Here is a 20,132-nt window from a genome sequence, read left to right as displayed (position 1 = left end):
CTCAAGTACATTTTCAATTCCGTACTTTTACTTGTAAAGAAGTACTTCTAAATTGCAGTAGTAAAACAATTGAGTGCTTTTTCCCACCACCGACCGTACCTGCTTGTTCATGAGGATGTAGATGAGCGGGTTGAACACCGTGCTGCTCTTGGCCAGTATGGAGGGCACCACGCTGGCCACGGGCGTGACCAGGCCCGGCCGGCCGAACGTGGCCATCATGGCCACCACGCCGTAGGGCATCCAGCACAGCAGGTAGCACGCCACCGTGGACAGCACCATGAACAGGATGTGGAACTCCCGCCTGCGGGCCGCCGTCCGACGGACGCGCCCCATCTGCGCAGAAGATCGGAAAAGTACAAGAAGAATAAATGTCAAATGCCAGCAGTGGGAGTGCACCGGCGATGGAGACACACCATGGTACCCCAACTTTCAGCAGCTGTCAAAGATTCCCCTAGGGTGGTTGAATATAAACCAATATGGGATATGTTAGTAGACACCTTTACAAACACATTGGTGAAGAAAATTCTTGGTAAGAAATGTATTCCCAGGTTTTATTAATATCCCCTGACTATGTGGTTTAGGAGATAAGCCTGGGGTTTATGAACTGAAAATGAGAGTTCAAGACTCCTGAAGAACATTAACTGTCCATCTAATATCTGAAAGGTGGGTTGAGTAAGACGTTCTCCTATATACCTAACACGTCAATGTGGCTCTGGAGATAAACTTGAGATTTATAAAGCAAAGGTGCCGTGTTCAAGCCTCACATTTTCACTGTCCATCTAAATTCTGAAAGGTGGGTAAAGTAATAGTTCTCAACTGCAACAGTCATGACGGCGTGGTTTAGGCGATAAGCCTGGGCATTACAAACCAAAGGTTCACGGTTCGAACCTCACATTTTCTCTGTCTATGTTCGAAATTCTGGCTTAAGTATTACTTTCCCGATTGTAAAATCCATGCCAGAGTGGCTCAATACATAAATACAGGGTTCTAAAGACCAACAGTCATAGGTTCAAACCTCAAACAAAACCAAAATACACACAAAAAGAAATAATTTGAAAACAAAAAGAGTAAAAATATAATTGAACAGCGAACCAGCAGATGATAAGCTGTAGCTGGCTACAGACAAATCCATGGAGCAGTGCCCAGTCGGCCAGGTGTAGCTAATCAGTGCTGCTGGTACACCGCCCGCCAGCTAGGGCACCCCTCTGTGGATTAATTATATAACCTTATTGCAAAGGGCCCTGCTAGCTCTCCCTCAGGCTGTTACCTGAGTCAACCCAAGACTAGACTGGAACCTGCACCTATGCTTTCTATGGCATATGCAGCTCCCGGCAGGATCCGCCAGGAGAAACTAGATGCAGCTGCATGACATAATTAATTAATTAGAGCGTGTTTGTGTGTGTGTGTGTGTGTGTGTGTGTGTGTGTGTGTGTGCGCGTATGTGCGTCAATTTAACAAAGGTGCAGACGGCCCCAGACTGGGTTTCCGAGGCTAACCCAAGACTAACTGAACTCTGCAGGCTCCCATTGTGAGCCAATCCATACCTGTTTGACGGCGCACATCAGGCGTCCGTAGCAGTACACCATGGTCAGCACGGGGATGCCCAGGCAGAAGATGAACAGGCAGATGATGTAGGAGTGGGAATGGGCCGTCCGCTCTGTCCAGGTGACCGAGCAGCTGGTGCCCGCTCCCTCCAGGCCGTAGCTGCTCCAGCCCAGCAGGGGGGGCACCGTCCAGAAAAGGGAGTATAGCCAGGCGCCGGCCACCGCCACCAGGGGCTTGCGGAAGTCCGGCGCCCGCTTGTTGTACACGGTCAGCGTGCTGTAGCGGTCGTAGGACAGCACGGCCAGCGAGACCAGAGAAACGATACCTGGGGAGGGGAGATGTATTCGATTTTAGCCCCCCACAAAAATGAGAAAAAAATGTAATAAACGTAACAATTTAATACATTGGCTCATTGAAAGACGGCACCCGAGTTCTCCTCCCATCCACTTGCATTAAGTTGCTCTAAAGCTCATGAGGTGCATGAGTGCATTCTGGGATGGATTGGGCCCAAACACATGAATGCGCTGCCGTTGACTATCATTGCACGCGTTCACGTATGAAACGGCGTTCACGTGTCATCGTGAACGTGCACAATGATGGTCAACGGACCAGCTTGTTCATGTGTTTGGGCCCACGCTGCAATACCTAATTCAGCCACTATGTCCATTTCGCCTCAGGGTTTCCTCCGGGTGCCGTCTCTATTCATATATACTCTAAGGTTTTTTTATATATATATATATATATATATATATATATATATATTAATATACGCACGCACGCACACGCACGCACTTCTCAAAAGAAGAAGCACAGCCCACAACGTTGCAGTTGGGGGTATCTTGGTTTCATCCTGTACTCTTTGATTTGAGTATTTTACCCTTTATTTCAGCCTTCTGAACATTTAGTATTTGCCAAATTAAAAGCTGATTTTGAGCCTCTTTACAGCACCTGCCCTCCAGCCCACACTAGAGCACACAATTAACAAGGACGGGAATTGACATTGACGTCTTCTTTATTTTGACTACACTGCCAAGTGGCGCGTTGTCCGAGGATTAAAGCACAAGATCATCCCTCTTGATGTTAATATAATCTAATGAGTGTAATGAAGGATGACATCCCCCTGGTACTTTAATCTTGGTGGGAACACCAGATGTGCAAAGATCTGAGAAGCAGTTGTGGAAGAAGTAGTCAGATCATTTTTGTTTTTGTTTTACTTGAGTACAAGAAGCAATATCACAATATAAGAATTCCACTGTTACAGTTCCAAAACTATTGCTGTCAAAATATTTGCACCAAAGAAACATAACTTTTTTTCAAAATGTGTTTTTTCAAAAATAGCAAATATAGGAAAGTATAGGGCTAGGCCAACAAGCTGAGCTATTAGATTGGGTGTTTTTTGATTGGACGAAGTGTAAAGCTATAAGTGCCATGTTACAGTATGTATTTTGCATTATTAATCTAAATCTGCAAAGTAAACCAAAAATATGTCAAATTGTAGATGAGTAAAAATTTACACAACTCACCCCTGACATGTACTGGAGTAGAGTACAAGTTTAGGAAAGTGTTGGAAAATACTCACATAAAAGAAAGTAATAGTACCTCAAAACTGCAGGCTTTCTAGTCCTGTAAAGTTGCAATGGGAAAATGGAAGCCATCGTTCTCACGATAATAAAAATCTACAAATGGCTTCTAAACAGTTCTGTATGTTACTATAATAGCTGATGGGCTTTTTGTGTATGTGTTTCTTTTCCTGTAAGTTACCACCCTACTTGATACTACAGCGTCGTCGCACAAAATCAAAAGTATAGCAGATCCACAAGCTCGAAAAGGCGGCACGTAAAGCCCATTTTGTTTTATTTTATTTTATTCTAATCAGTTTTGGCTGAGGTTTCCACCCGACAGAGACAATGTATAGATAAAGGGCTCCATCTTGTGCCACCCTTATCCCATATCCCTAAACTTATTTGCCATTTTTTACTATTTTGAAAAACATACAAAAAAATAGTACAACTAGCCGATCTACATCGTGACGTTGTGAGCTTGTAGATCGGCTATTAAAAAAAGAAGGCAAATAAGGTTAGGGATAAGGGTTAAGGGGTGGCGCGAGATATAGCCCAAAGTCTATAAAATGACACAAATGCTTCCCCGTTCTTAATACAACGTGAACCCCCCCCCCACTCCAGAGGGAAACCTAGGGGTTAACCCCCAGAACCTAGGAAACCTAGGGGTTAACCACCTAGCAGGCTGCTACTGTGCAGTACAGTGTGTCCATGCAAATCCATACGGTTCGTTGCATCTGTAGTACGACTTCAAAGCTAACGTGTGAGATGAAGTAAGATGAAGTGTGAGCATCCATGCGGATGAACTAGCAATATTCTGTAACAGTGTGGCACCACGCACGTCCAAGCCCACGCATGGAGGCAGGGAGAGCAAGAGACGGAGAGGTAGGGAATCAGGGATGGAGAGATGACAGCTTCTGTGCTGCTGAAAGAGACACATGCAATGGCATGATGCTGTATAGGTAATCTGACTCTGACTGTTAACACATTAAGACCGAAGGCTGTCTTCTAAATTAACCGTTTTCAGAAAAACCTCAGTGGTTCTCAAACTTTTTCATGTCAAGGAGCTCCATAATTATATTTATTTGGCTGCCGATCCCCTTCTGGAAATCTTTGGTTCCAGGAACACCCCCAGAAGTCCAAGCTCATATCGGGCACCGAGTTCCACGTAAGAGCTTGTAGATCTTCCGTAATTTTCAGGCACAGATGCGTTCCAGATCTTAACTGGTTAATTAAAAGGTTGTTAGGCTGTTAGTTAATAACTACAACAAGACTACCACTGATTCCAAGGGTGAGATCCCAGATGCCTTTCTGATTAACCCATGAGGGTTACAATTTGCACACGCTCATAATATACATAACATAAATGGCTTGAAGGGGGACTTTTTAATATCCACCTCCCTAACGTATATTATGCTGGTCGACTTTCTGTATTGTTGTGGCGGTGCGTGCGACGTGCGTGTGTGCGTGCATGCATGGACAAGTTTTCATTAGTGTGCATTATGTTTTAAAGAGAAATAAAATCTCACTACTGAAAATGTTTGTATAACCACATCCTAATGTGCAATTTGTGATGTTTTAGTAGCGTTGCTCCTCCTGTCAACCAGGTGAAGAAATCACAGATTGAGGCTTTAACCTTTGCTTTCATTCTTTTTTGTTTATATATTTTTTGTCCCTAATCCCTATAGTTTGACCACTTCAAATGCTCCAATCTCATGTTCTCCCCGTGTCCCCTAGGGTAGGTACCCTCACAAAAAAGCAGTAATCCTGGTCTCTAAACTACCTCCCCCTGACCAGCCGGGGCGTCTGATGGAGGGGAAATAACGTGGTCGGGAAATAACTGGTCGGAATAATGTGTTCCTTCCACGCGCTACGTCCGACCGGGGAAAATCTCCCCTGTCAGGTGAAAAGAAGCAGCTTGGACTCATCATGCATAGAAGGAAGCATGAAGTCAGCCCCCCCCCCCCCAGGTTGGCAGAGGAAGTGTAGCGCCCCGGATTACATTAGAAATTTGACACTGGGTGAAAAAGTGGGTTGCAAAATCGTGGGATAAAAAAATGCTCCAATCTCAAAATAATAATAACCAACAATAGCCGCACTGGGAGTGAGAGCTTGCGCAACATGCTTCCATTGCTTGCACAACACGCTTCAATAGCACGCACACCATGCTTCCATATAGAAGACATGCATGTGTGTGTGTGTGTGTGTGTGTGGGGGGGGGGGGGTAGGCAGACAGGTGGGGACCACACTTGACGAGGGATTAAGCTGTTGTCATGGGAAGTGTCATCATTATGTCTGTGTGTGTGTGTGTGTGTGTGTGTGTGTGTGTGTGTGTGTGTGTGTGTGTGTGTGTGTGTGTGTGTGTGTGTGTGTGTGGAAGAGCGGTACATGCCATATGTTACACTCCCCTCTGCTCTTAACCACACTAATGGGCAGCTCATTAACATGCCACATGTGTGTGTTTACAGAAACACCCAGGGGAAACATGTCTGGTGGAATCATGTCACAAACACGTTCATTTTTCATAATTTTCCATCAGTGGTTCTCAAACATTTTCAGGTTGAAGAACCCCCAAACAAAACTAATAATCAACACAAAACTAAAAGAAACTCAAACTAAACTAATAAGCAAAAAAAAAACTGAAACAACAAATCAAAATAAATGCTTTTCAAAGCAAACTTATATCATACAACCTCTAATCATTAGGGTTCATTATGACAACAAATGAGATTTAGGTTGGAACTACTTTATTCTGCACTCGCATTTAATATTTCAATGAGCGGTGTTTAGTGACCTTCATAATGTCACTTAAATGCATCCCGATTACAAAACAGTAAATCTAAAAGGTCATCTAAACTCAAAAAGGTTAGGTGTATGGTTATCAGAGGCATCTTCCATGCCTTTGTGGCATAAGTATAAAGACAAAGGTATATAAACCAAAAGTGATAGGTTCAAAATTCAAACATGACTCAATATTAAAACTAAAAGAAACAATACAATTGAAGATGTCAAACAACTCCAATTTATGAGTAAAATAATTTTCAACAAAAACCTGGGGTTTATGAATGGAACATCTAGGGTTCGAGTCTCCTGAAGAACATTTTCACTGTCCATTCTTATTTCTGAAAGTTCAGTTATGTAATGTTCTCAACTGCATTTCTCATGCATATGTGGCTGAAGAGTAAAATCCAGAGTTCATTTCTGCGACAGAACATTTTCACTGTCCATCTAAATTCTAAAAGGTGGGTTAAATATAAGTCCCAGATTGTACCTTACAGCCCAGCGTGGCTCAAAAGAAAAATCTGAGGTTTACAACCCAAAGGTTACTGGTTCAAAACTCAAACAAAACTAATAATCAACAAAAAACTCAAACAAAACTAAAAGAAACTCAAACAAAACTAATAATCAACAAAAAACTCAAACTAAACAAAAAACTCAAACTAAACAAAAAGAAACTCAATCAAAACAAAACTAAAAGAAACTCAAACAAAACTAATAATCAACAAAAAACTCAAACAAAACTAAAAGAAACTCAAACAAAACTAACAATCAACAAAAAACTATTCAATATAAAAACTGAAACAACAAATCAAACAAGGTTTCAAGCCTCTTGAATAACATTTTCACTGTCCTTCTGAAAGGTGCAGTGTTTGAACCTCCTAAAGTGTGCATTGTTTTTTAACCTCCTAATGGAACTCCTAAAGAACCTCTATATTCTGAAAGGTGGGTTAAGTCAGACATTCTCAACTGCATCACTTATGCCTGTGTGGCTCATGAGTAAAATCCAGTGTTTGTACACCAAAGGTTGCGAGTTCGAACCTGCCACAGGACATTTTCACTGTCCATTCTTTATTCTGACAGGCTGGTTAAATATAAGTTCCCGATTGTACCTTACATGCCTGTGTGGCGCAGGTGATAAGCCTGGGGTTTATAAACAGAACATTCTGGGTTCAATTCCCCTGAAGAACATTTTCACTGTCCATTCTTTATTCCGACAGGCTGGTTAAATATAAGTTCCCGATTGTACCTTACATGCCTGTGTGGCGCAGGTGATAAGCCTGGGGTTTATAAACAGAACATTCTGGGTTCAAGTCCCCTGAATAAAATTTTCACTGTCCATCTAAATTCTAAAAGGCTGGTTAAATATAAGTTCCCGATTATACCTTACATGCCAGTGTGGCTCAATAGATAAAAACTAGGCTTCATAAACCAAACGTCATAGGTTCAAACCTCAAAGAAAACCAATACTCAACCAAAAGGTCAAACAAAAAGAAAAACCAAAAAAAAAAAATCAAACAAAACAGCTGAAATAAAGTGTCATAAAAAAACTCAAATATCTCAATAAAAACTCAAAATAAACTGGTTCAATCAAATTAATGTGAAAAGTACAAAAATCACTTTGCTTAATATGTACATTTCTTAAGCTCCGCCCCCAGGAGGCAGGCTCATAAAGAAAATCCCGCCGCAGAGGCGGGTTCCCAAAAAAGATCCTCCCCCTCCCACCGGAGCCAAAAGAGGGCGTGAGGAGGGAGGCGGCCTGCCTCGGCACTTTGGCCTTAAAAAGCCAGAAAATGAAGGTTTGCTCTGAGCAAGATTCAAACCCACCACCTTCAGCTTGGGAGACCTATGCTTTCCTCTTGCGCCACTAGGCATTTCACACTAATAAGAATTTGGAGGTTGTATTTAAGGTTGAAGGCAGAGGTGACAGGTCAAGGGATGAAAATCCTTTTCAGACACCTCTACCCCTTGCCAGAATGATTGAATCTAAAGGTGATGATCAGGGTTCATGACGACTCAACTGAGATTTAGGTTATTGTTTAAAACCATCTGTGGGAACATTTTTACTCTGTTTCCCACATTTACTCTTTCATTGAGCAAACAAGATGTTTAGTTTGCCATAATGTAATTACATTGCATACCAGTTATTGTCATCTCTTACTCTTAGTCTTAGTTTTAGATGACAAAAACTTTTGCACTTTTAATCAACCAGAAATATAATTGTTTTGTTTAATACATTACTTTTGCTGTTCTCACTCCAGACTTTATTTAAACAATTAAGTTGGATATAAAGTTTTCAACTAGTTTCTCAAACAGTGCTGTGACCACAGCACTTCTTTGATAAGCTGAATAAAAAATAAAAAATAAACTACTTTAAAGTGAGAACAAATGCACTATAGCCTGTTTATCAAAACCTAAAGTGTTTGTGATTAGTATATTTTTTTTTTACACTTACACATTTTTGTTAAAGAACATTTGCTGTTCTCACTTTAGACTGTTAAACGTCTTTAAAGTTTTCAACTCAAACAGTGCTGTTATGACCACAGCTCATCTTAGAATAGCTTATATAATTTAAAAAGAAATACCACTTTATACACTCATGGCATGCAGCATGTCAATCAAATCAATTATAGGCTGAGCTCCATACTTGTGAACTGCATTCTGTTTTGAGCTAGTGACTCAAGGATACCTTTTTTTAATTGAATCCAACAAATTCCATTTCATGTATTTATTGCAACAAACACCAAACAATTAAATACAAAAACAAACAACAATTTGGGGTAAGAACAGGACTATGGAAATTGTATACATGTGACCATGGCAGAGTAAGAACAGCTCAGTAAATTCAACTTGATGGTATTCCATCTTGGGAATCCATTAAAAGTGCTAAGGTGACCACACTGTTGATGTGTTCCACAATGGCAAGAGTAGACAAGCCTATAAGTAGAACTCTGTTAGAACCACAATATGAAGGTACAGATAAGGCAACATTTCTGCACATTTGGTCATCAACACTGATGTGTAGAGAAGGGAGGCCTGCGAAACATACATTAGGACCACCAAGTCCAAAAAGAATCAATGGCCTAAACTCAAAAAGTGCTAAAGCAATTACAAGCAGTTTCCTACTTTGCTCAGTCAGTGCAAACAAAGAAAGACCAAACAGGAAAGCTAGCATGGCCAGTAGGCTTTATAGGGGAGGGGCTAATCAGTGACTACTTACACCTGGGTAATTGGGGGAAAGGTTAAGTGTATGGTTATCAGAGGCATCTTCCATGCCTTTGTGGCATAAGTATAAAAACAAAGGTATATAAACCAAAAGTGATAGGTTCAAAACTCAAACATGACTCAATATTAAAACTAAAAGAAACAATACCATTGAAGATGTCAAACAACTCCAATTTATGAGTAAAATAATTTTCAACAAAAACGTACTGACTCAAAATTTATGTAATGTTCTCAACTGCATTTCTCATGCATATGTGGCTGAAGAGTAAAATCCAGATTTCATTTCTGCGACAGAACATTTTCACTGTCCATCTAAATTCTAAAAGGTGGGTTAAATATAAGTCCCAGATTGTACCTTACAGCCCAGCGTGGCTCAAAGGATAAATCTGAGGTTTACAACCCAAAGGTGACTGGTTCAATACTCAAACAAAACTAATAATCAACAAAAAACTCAAACAAAACAAAAAGAAACTCAAACAAAACTAATAATCAACAAAAAACTCAAACAAAACAAAAAGAAACTCAAACAAAACTAATAATCAACAAAAAACTCAAACAAAACTAAAAGAAACTCAATCAAAACTAATACTCAAACAAAACTAAAAGAAACTCAAACAAAACTAACAATCAACAAAAAACTCAAAAAATATTCAATATAAAAACTGAACAACAAATCAAACAATTAGAGGTTCAAGCCTCTTGAATAACATTTTCACTGTCCTTCTGAAAGGTGCAGTGTTTGAACCTCCTAAAGTGTGCATTGTTTTTTAACCTCCTAATGGAACTCCTAAAGAACCTCTATATTCTGAAAGGTGGGTTAAGTCAGACATTCTCAACTGCATCACTTATGCCTGTGTGGCTCATGAGTAAAATCCAGTGTTTGTACACCAAAGGTTGCGAGTTCGAACCTGCCACAGGACATTTTCACTGTCCATTCTTTATTCTGACAGGCTGGTTAAATATAAGTTCCCGATTGTACCTTACATGCCTGTGTGGCGCAGGTGATAAGCCTGGGGTTTATAAACAGAACATTCTGGGTTCAATTCCCCTGAAGAACATTTTCACTGTCCATTCTTTATTCTGACAGGCTGGTTAAATATAAGTTCCCGATTGTACCTTACATGCCTGTGTGGCGCAGGTGATAAGCCTGGGGTTTATAAACAGAACATTCTGGGTTCAAGTCCCCTGAATAACATTTTCACTGTCCATCTAAATTCTAAAAGGCTGGTTAAATATAAGTTCCCGATTATACCTTACATGCCAGTGTGGCTCAATAGATAAAAACTAGGCTTCATAAACCAAACGTCATAGGTTCAAACCTCAAAGAAAACCAATACTCAACCAAAAGGTCAAACAAAAAGAAAAACCAAAAAAAAAAAATCAAACAAAACAGCTGAAATAAAGTGTCATAAAAAAACTCAAATATCTCAATAAAAACTCAAAATAAACTGGTTCAATCAAATTAATGTGAAAAGTACAAAAATCACTTTGCTTAATATGTACATTTCTTAAGCTCCGCCCCCAGGAGGCAGGCTCATAAAGAAAATCCCGCCGCAGAGGCGGGTTCCCAAAAAAGATCCTCCCCCTCCCACCGGAGCCAAAAGAGGGCGTGAGGAGGGAGGCGGCCTGCCTCGGCACTTTGGCCTTAAAAAGCCAGAAAATGAAGGTTTGCTCTGAGCAAGATTCAAACCCACCACCTTCAGCTTGGGAGACCTATGCTTTCCTCTAGCGCCACTAGGCATTTCACACTAATAAGAATTTGGAGGTTGTATTTAAGGTTGAAGGCAGAGGTGACAGGTCAAGGGATGAAAATCCTTTTCAGACACCTCTACCCCTTGCCAGAATGATTGAATCTAAAGGTGATGATCAGGGTTCATGACGACTCAACTGAGATTTAGGTTATTGTTTAAAACCATCTGTGGGAACATTTTTACTCTGTTTCCCACATTTACTCTTTCATTGAGCAAACAAGATGTTTAGTTTGCCATAATGTAATTACATTGCATACCAGTTATTGTCATCTCTTACTCTTAGTCTTAGTTTTAGATGACAAAAACTTTTGCACTTTTAATCAACCAGAAATATAATTGTTTTGTTTAATACATTACTTTTGCTGTTCTCACTCCAGACTTTATTTAAACAATTAAGTTGGATATAAAGTTTTCAACTAGTTTCTCAAACAGTGCTGTGACCACAGCACTTCTTTGATAAGCTGAATAAAAAATAAAAAATAAACTACTTTAAAGTGAGAACAAATGCACTATAGCCTGTTTATCAAAACCTAAAGTGTTTGTGATTAGTATATTTTTTTTTTACACTTACACATTTTTGTTAAAGAACATTTGCTGTTCTCACTTTAGACTGTTAAACGTCTTTAAAGTTTTCAACTCAAACAGTGCTGTTATGACCACAGCTCATCTTAGAATAGCTTATATAATTTAAAAAGAAATACCACTTTATACACTCATGGCATGCAGCATGTCAATCAAATCAATTATAGGCTGAGCTCCATACTTGTGAACTGCATTCTGTTTTGAGCTAGTGACTCAAGGATACCTTTTTTAAATTGAATCCAACAAATTCCATTTCATGTATTTATTGCAACAAACACCAAACAATTAAATACAAAAACAAACAACAATTTGGGGTAAGAACAGGACTATGGAAATTGTATACATGTGACCATGGCAGAGTAAGAACAGCTCAGTAAATTCAACTTGATGGTATTCCATCTTGGGAATCCATTAAAAGTGCTAAGGTGACCACACTGTTGATGTGTTCCACAATGGCAAGAGTAGACAAGCCTATAAGTAGAACTCTGTTAGAACCACAATATGAAGGTACAGATAAGGCAACATTTCTGCACATTTGGTCATCAACACTGATGTGTAGAGAAGGGAGGCCTGCGAAACATACATTAGGACCACCAAGTCCAAAAAGAATCAATGGCCTAAACTCAAAAAGTGCTAAAGCAATTACAAGCAGTTTCCTACTTTGCTCAGTCAGTGCAAACAAAGAAAGACCAAACAGGAAAGCTAGCATGGCCAGTAGGCTTTATAGGGGAGGGGCTAATCAGTGACTACTTACACCTGGGTAATTGGGGGAAAGGTTAAGTGTATGGTTATCAGAGGCATCTTCCATGCCTTTGTGGCATAAGTATAAAAACAAAGGTATATAAACCAAAAGTGATAGGTTCAAAACTCAAACATGACTCAATATTAAAACTAAAAGAAACAATACCATTGAAGATGTCAAACAACTCCAATTTATGAGTAAAATAATTTTCAACAAAAACGTACCGACTCAAAATTTATGTAATGTTCTCAACTGCATTTCTCATGCATATGTGGCTGAAGAGTAAAATCCAGATTTCATTTCTGCGACAGAACATTTTCACTGTCCATCTAAATTCTAAAAGGTGGGTTAAATATAAGTCCCAGATTGTACCTTACAGCCCAGCGTGGCTCAAAGGATAAATCTGAGGTTTACAACCCAAAGGTGACTGGTTCAATACTCAAACAAAACTAATAATCAACAAAAAACTCAAACAAAACAAAAAGAAACTCAAACAAAACTAATAATCAACAAAAAACTCAAACAAAACAAAAAGAAACTCAAACAAAACTAATAATCAACAAAAAACTCAAACAAAACTAAAAGAAACTCAATCAAAACTAATACTCAAACAAAACTAAAAGAAACTCAAACAAAACTAACAATCAACAAAAAACTCAAAAAATATTCAATATAAAAACTGAACAACAAATCAAACAATTAGAGGTTCAAGCCTCTTGAATAACATTTTCACTGTCCTTCTGAAAGGTGCAGTGTTTGAACCTCCTAAAGTGTGCATTGTTTTTTAACCTCCTAATGGAACTCCTAAAGAACCTCTATATTCTGAAAGGTGGGTTAAGTCAGACATTCTCAACTGCATCACTTATGCCTGTGTGGCTCATGAGTAAAATCCAGTGTTTGTACACCAAAGGTTGCGAGTTCGAACCTGCCACAGGACATTTTCACTGTCCATTCTTTATTCTGACAGGCTGGTTAAATATAAGTTCCCGATTGTACCTTACATGCCTGTGTGGCGCAGGTGATAAGCCTGGGGTTTATAAACAGAACATTCTGGGTTCAATTCCCCTGAAGAACATTTTCACTGTCCATTCTTTATTCTGACAGGCTGGTTAAATATAAGTTCCCGATTGTACCTTACATGCCTGTGTGGCGCAGGTGATAAGCCTGGGGTTTATAAACAGAACATTCTGGGTTCAAGTCCCCTGAATAACATTTTCACTGTCCATCTAAATTCTAAAAGGCTGGTTAAATATAAGTTCCCGATTATACCTTACATGCCAGTGTGGCTCAATAGATAAAAACTAGGCTTCATAAACCAAACGTCATAGGTTCAAACCTCAAAGAAAACCAATACTCAACCAAAAGGTCAAACAAAAAGAAAAACCAAAAAAAAAAAAATCAAACAAAACAGCTGAAATAAAGTGTCATAAAAAAACTCAAATATCTCAATAAAAACTCAAAATAAACTGGTTCAATCAAATTAATGTGAAAAGTACAAAAATCACTTTGCTTAATATGTACATTTCTTAAGCTCCGCCCCCAGGAGGCAGGCTCATAAAGAAAATCCCGCCCCAGAGGCGGGTTCCCAAAAAAGATCCTCCCCCTCCCACCGGAGCCAAAAGAGGGCGTGAGGAGGGAGGCGGCCTGCCTCGGCACTTTGGCCTTAAAAAGCCAGAAAATGAAGGTTTGCTCTGAGCAAGATTCAAACCCACCACCTTCAGCTTGGGAGACCTATGCTTTCCTCTTGCGCCACTAGGCATTTCACACTAATAAGAATTTGGAGGTTGTATTTAAGGTTGAAGGCAGAGGTGACAGGTCAAGGGATGAAAATCCTTTTCAGACACCTCTACCCCTTGCCAGAAAATCTAAAGGTGATGATCAGGGTTCATGACGACTCAACTGAGATTTAGGTTATTGTTTAAAACCATCTGTGGGAAAATTTTTACTCTGTTTCCCACATTTACTCTTTCATTGAGCAAACAAGATGTTTAGTTTGCCATAATGTAATTACATTGCATACCAGTTATTGTCATCTCTTACTCTTAGTCTTAGTTTTATATGACAAAAACTTTTGCACTTTTAATCAACCAGAAATATAATTGTTTTGTTTAATACATTACTTTTGCTGTTCTCACTCCAGACTTTATTTAAACAATTAAGTTGGATATAAAGTTTTCAACTAGTTTCTCAAACAGTGCTGTGACCACAGCACTTCTTTGATAAGCTGAATAAAAAATAAAAAATAAACTACTTTAAAGTGAGAACAAATGCACTATAGCCTGTTTATCAAAACCTAAAGTGTTTGTGATTAGTATATATTTTTTTTACACTTACACATTTTTGTTAAAGAACATTTGCTGTTCTCACTTTAGACTGTTAAACGTCTTTAAAGTTTTCAACTCAAACAGTGCTGTTATGACCACAGCTCATCTTAGAATAGCTTATATAATTTAAAAAGAAATACCACTTTATACACTCATGGCATGCAGCATGTCAATCAAATCAATTATAGGCTGAGCTCCATACTTGTGAACTGCATTCTGTTTTGAGCTAGTGACTCAAGGATACCTTTTTTAAATTGAATCCAACAAATTCCATTTCATGTATTTATTGCAACAAACACCAAACAATTAAATACAAAAACAAACAACAATTTGGGGTAAGAACAGGACTATGGAAATTGTATACATGTGACCATGGCAGAGTAAGAACAGCTCAGTAAATTCAACTTGATGGTATTCCATCTTGGGAATCCATTAAAAGTGCTAAGGTGACCACACTGTTGATGTGTTCCACAATGGCAAGAGTAGACAAGCCTATAAGTAGAACTCTGTTAGAACCACAATATGAAGGTACAGATAAGGCAACATTTCTGCACATTTGGTCATCAACACTGATGTGTAGAGAAGGGAGGCCTGCGAAACATACATTAGGACCACCAAGTCCAAAAAGAATCAATGGCCTAAACTCAAAAAGTGCTAAAGCAATTACAAGCAGTTTCCTACTTTGCTCAGTCAGTGCAAACAAAGAAAGACCAAACAGGAAAGCTAGCATGGCCAGTAGGCTTTATAGGGGAGGGGCTAATCAGTGACTACTTACACCTGGGTAATTGGGGGAAAGGTTAAGTGTATGGTTATCAGAGGCATCTTCCATGCCTTTGTGGCATAAGTATAAAAACAAAGGTATATAAACCAAAAGTGATAGGTTCAAAACTCAAACATGACTCAATATTAAAACTAAAAGAAACAATACCATTGAAGATGTCAAACAACTCCAATTTATGAGTAAAATAATTTTCAACAAAAACGTACTGACTCAAAATTTATGTAATGTTCTCAACTGCATTTCTCATGCATATGTGGCTGAAGAGTAAAATCCAGATTTCATTTCTGCGACAGAACATTTTCACTGTCCATCTAAATTCTAAAAGGTGGGTTAAATATAAGTCCCAGATTGTACCTTACAGCCCAGCGTGGCTCAAAGGATAAATCTGAGGTTTACAACCCAAAGGTGACTGGTTCAATACTCAAACAAAACTAATAATCAACAAAAAACTCAAACAAAACAAAAAGAAACTCAAACAAAACTAATAATCAACAAAAAACTCAAACAAAACAAAAAGAAACTCAAACAAAACTAATAATCAACAAAAAACTCAAACAAAACTAAAAGAAACTCAATCAAAACTAATACTCAAACAAAACTAAAAGAAACTCAAACAAAACTAACAATCAACAAAAAACTCAAAAAATATTCAATATAAAAACTGAACAACAAATCAAACAATTAGAGGTTCAAGCCTCTTGAATAACATTTTCACTGTCCTTCTGAAAGGTGCAGTGTTTGAACCTCCTAAAGTGTGCATTGTTTTTTAACCTCCTAATGGAACTCCTAAAGAACCTCTATATTCTGAAAGGTGGGTTAAGTCAGACATTCTCAACTGCATCACTTATGCCTGTGTGGCTCATGAGTAAAATCCAGTGTTTGTACACCAAAGGTTGCGAGTTCGAACCTGCCACAGGACATTTTCACTGTCCATTCTTTATTCTGACAGGCTGGTTAAATATAAGTTCCCGATTGTACCTTACATGCCTGTGTGGCGCAGGTGATAAGCCTGGGGTTTATAAACAGAACATTCTGGGTTCAATTCCCCTGAAGAACATTTTCACTGTCCATTCTTTATTCTGACAGGCTGGTTAAATATAAGTTCCCGATTGTACCTTACATGCCTGTGTGGCGCAGGTGATAAGCCTGGGGTTTATAAACAGAACATTCTGGGTTCAAGTCCCCTGAATAACATTTTCACTGTCCATCTAAATTCTAAAAGGCTGGTTAAATATAAGTTCCCGATTATACCTTACATGCCAGTGTGGCTCAATAGATAAAAACTAGGCTTCATAAACCAAACGTCATAGGTTCAAACCTCAAAGAAAACCAATACTCAACCAAAAGGTCAAACAAAAAGAAAAACCAAAAAAAAAAAAATCAAACAAAACAGCTGAAATAAAGTGTCATAAAAAAACTCAAATATCTCAATAAAAACTCAAAATAAACTGGTTCAATCAAATTAATGTGAAAAGTACAAAAATCACTTTGCTTAATATGTACATTTCTTAAGCTCCGCCCCCAGGAGGCAGGCTCATAAAGAAAATCCCGCCCCAGAGGCGGGTTCCCAAAAAAGATCCTCCCCCTCCCACCGGAGCCAAAAGAGGGCGTGAGGAGGGAGGCGGCCTGCCTCGGCACTTTGGCCTTAAAAAGCCAGAAAATGAAGGTTTGCTCTGAGCAAGATTCAAACCCACCACCTTCAGCTTGGGAGACCTATGCTTTCCTCTTGCGCCACTAGGCATTTCACACTAATAAGAATTTGGAGGTTGTATTTAAGGTTGAAGGCAGAGGTGACAGGTCAAGGGATGAAAATCCTTTTCAGACACCTCTACCCCTTGCCAGAAAATCTAAAGGTGATGATCAGGGTTCATGACGACTCAACTGAGATTTAGGTTATTGTTTAAAACCATCTGTGGGAAAATTTTTACTCTGTTTCCCACATTTACTCTTTCATTGAGCAAACAAGATGTTTAGTTTGCCATAATGTAATTACATTGCATACCAGTTATTGTCATCTCTTACTCTTAGTCTTAGTTTTATATGACAAAAACTTTTGCACTTTTAATCAACCAGAAATATAATTGTTTTGTTTAATACATTACTTTTGCTGTTCTCACTCCAGACTTTATTTAAACAATTAAGTTGGATATAAAGTTTTCAACTAGTTTCTCAAACAGTGCTGTGACCACAGCACTTCTTTGATAAGCTGAATAAAAAATAAAAAATAAACTACTTTAAAGTGAGAACAAATGCACTATAGCCTGTTTATCAAAACCTAAAGTGTTTGTGATTAGTATATATTTTTTTTACACTTACACATTTTTGTTAAAGAACATTTGCTGTTCTCACTTTAGACTGTTAAACGTCTTTAAAGTTTTCAACTCAAACAGTGCTGTTATGACCACAGCTCATCTTAGAATAGCTTATATAATTTAAAAAGAAATACCACTTTATACACTCATGGCATGCAGCATGTCAATCAAATCAATTATAGGCTGAGCTCCATACTTGTGAACTGCATTCTGTTTTGAGCTAGTGACTCAAGGATACCTTTTTTAAATTGAATCCAACAAATTCCATTTCATGTATTTATTGCAACAAACACCAAACAATTAAATACAAAAACAAACAACAATTTGGGGTAAGAACAGGACTATGGAAATTGTATACATGTGACCATGGCAGAGTAAGAACAGCTCAGTAAATTCAACTTGATGGTATTCCATCTTGGGAATCCATTAAAAGTGCTAAGGTGACCACACTGTTGATGTGTTCCACAATGGCAAGAGTAGACAAGCCTATAAGTAGAACTCTGTTAGAACCACAATATGAAGGTACAGATAAGGCAACATTTCTGCACATTTGGTCATCAACACTGATGTGTAGAGAAGGGAGGCCTGCGAAACATACATTAGGACCACCAAGTCCAAAAAGAATCAATGGCCTAAACTCAAAAAGTGCTAAAGCAATTACAAGCAGTTTCCTACTTTGCTCAGTCAGTGCAAACAAAGAAAGACCAAACAGGAAAGCTAGCATGGCCAGTAGGCTTTATAGGGGAGGGGCTAATCAGTGACTACTTACACCTGGGTAATTGGGGGAAAGGTTAAGTGTATGGTTATCAGAGGCATCTTCCATGCCTTTGTGGCATAAGTATAAAAACAAAGGTATATAAACCAAAAGTGATAGGTTCAAAACTCAAACATGACTCAATATTAAAACTAAAAGAAACAATACCATTGAAGATGTCAAACAACTCCAATTTATGAGTAAAATAATTTTCAACAAAAACGTACTGACTCAAAATTTATGTAATGTTCTCAACTGCATTTCTCATGCATATGTGGCTGAAGAGTAAAATCCAGATTTCATTTCTGCGACAGAACATTTTCACTGTCCATCTAAATTCTAAAAGGTGGGTTAAATATAAGTCCCAGATTGTACCTTACAGCCCAGCGTGGCTCAAAGGATAAATCTGAGGTTTACAACCCAAAGGTGACTGGTTCAATACTCAAACAAAACTAATAATCAACAAAAAACTCAAACAAAACAAAAAGAAACTCAAACAAAACTAATAATCAACAAAAAACTCAAACAAAACAAAAAGAAACTCAAACAAAACTAATAATCAACAAAAAACTCAAACAAAACTAAAAGAAACTCAATCAAAACTAATACTCAAACAAAACTAAAAGAAACTCAAACAAAACTAACAATCAACAAAAAACTCAAAAAATATTCAATATAAAAACTGAACAACAAATCAAACAATTAGAGGTTCAAGCCTCTTGAATAACATTTTCACTGTCCTTCTGAAAGGTGCAGTGTTTGAACCTCCTAAAGTGTGCATTGTTTTTTAACCTCCTAATGGAACTCCTAAAGAACCTCTATATTCTGAAAGGTGGGTTAAGTCAGACATTCTCAACTGCATCACTTATGCCTGTGTGGCTCATGAGTAAAATCCAGTGTTTGTACACCAAAGGTTGCGAGTTCGAACCTGCCACAGGACATTTTCACTGTCCATTCTTTATTCTGACAGGCTGGTTAAATATAAGTTCCCGATTGTACCTTACATGCCTGTGTGGCGCAGGTGATAAGCCTGGGGTTTATAAACAGAACATTCTGGGTTCAATTCCCCTGAAGAACATTTTCACTGTCCATTCTTTATTCTGACAGGCTGGTTAAATATAAGTTCCCGATTGTACCTTACATGCCTGTGTGGCGCAGGTGATAAGCCTGGGGTTTATAAACAGAACATTCTGGGTTCAAGTCCCCTGAATAACATTTTCACTGTCCATCTAAATTCTAAAAGGCTGGTTAAATATAAGTTCCCGATTATACCTTACATGCCAGTGTGGCTCAATAGATAAAAACTAGGCTTCATAAACCAAACGTCATAGGTTCAAACCTCAAAGAAAACCAATACTCAACCAAAAGGTCAAACAAAAAGAAAAAAAAAAAAAAAAAAATCAAACAAAACAGCTGAAATAAAGTGTCATAAAAAAACTCAAATATCTCAATAAAAACTCAAAATAAACTGGTTCAATCAAATTAATGTGAAAAGTACAAAAATCACTTTGCTTAATATGTACATTTCTTAAGCTCCGCCCCCAGGAGGCAGGCTCATAAAGAAAATCCCGCCCCAGAGGCGGGTTCCCAAAAAAGATCCTCCCCCTCCCACCGGAGCCAAAAGAGGGCGTGAGGAGGGAGGCGGCCTGCCTCGGCACTTTGGCCTTAAAAAGCCAGAAAATGAAGGTTTGCTCTGAGCAAGATTCAAACCCACCACCTTCAGCTTGGGAGACCTATGCTTTCCTCTTGCGCCACTAGGCATTTCACACTAATAAGAAT

At 38.6% G+C, this 20,132-nt stretch overlaps 1 protein-coding gene across 1 annotated transcript in view; it reads right to left on the bottom strand.

The window, feature by feature from the left end:
* tmtops2a (teleost multiple tissue opsin 2a) overlaps nucleotides 1-20,132 on the bottom strand; it is a gene marked incomplete at both ends in the record, with an annotated part of 47,399 nt that overhangs the window by 3,949 nt on the left and 23,318 nt on the right. Inside the window, 2 exons of the mRNA XM_083758908.1 lie at nucleotides 95-333; nucleotides 1,545-1,870. Of these exons, the coding sequence (XP_083615034.1) occupies nucleotides 95-333; nucleotides 1,545-1,870 (565 nt within the window). The remainder of the gene's footprint in view (nucleotides 1-94; nucleotides 334-1,544; nucleotides 1,871-20,132) is intronic.

The sequence above is a fragment of the Protomyctophum parallelum genome (assembly GCF_964188405.1).
Source record: "Protomyctophum parallelum genome assembly, chromosome: 23".
NCBI classification, from domain to species: Eukaryota; Metazoa; Chordata; class Actinopteri; order Myctophiformes; family Myctophidae; genus Protomyctophum; species Protomyctophum parallelum.
The sequence above is the reverse complement of the archived record's forward strand: the minus strand, read 5'-3'. Positions and strand labels throughout refer to the sequence as shown.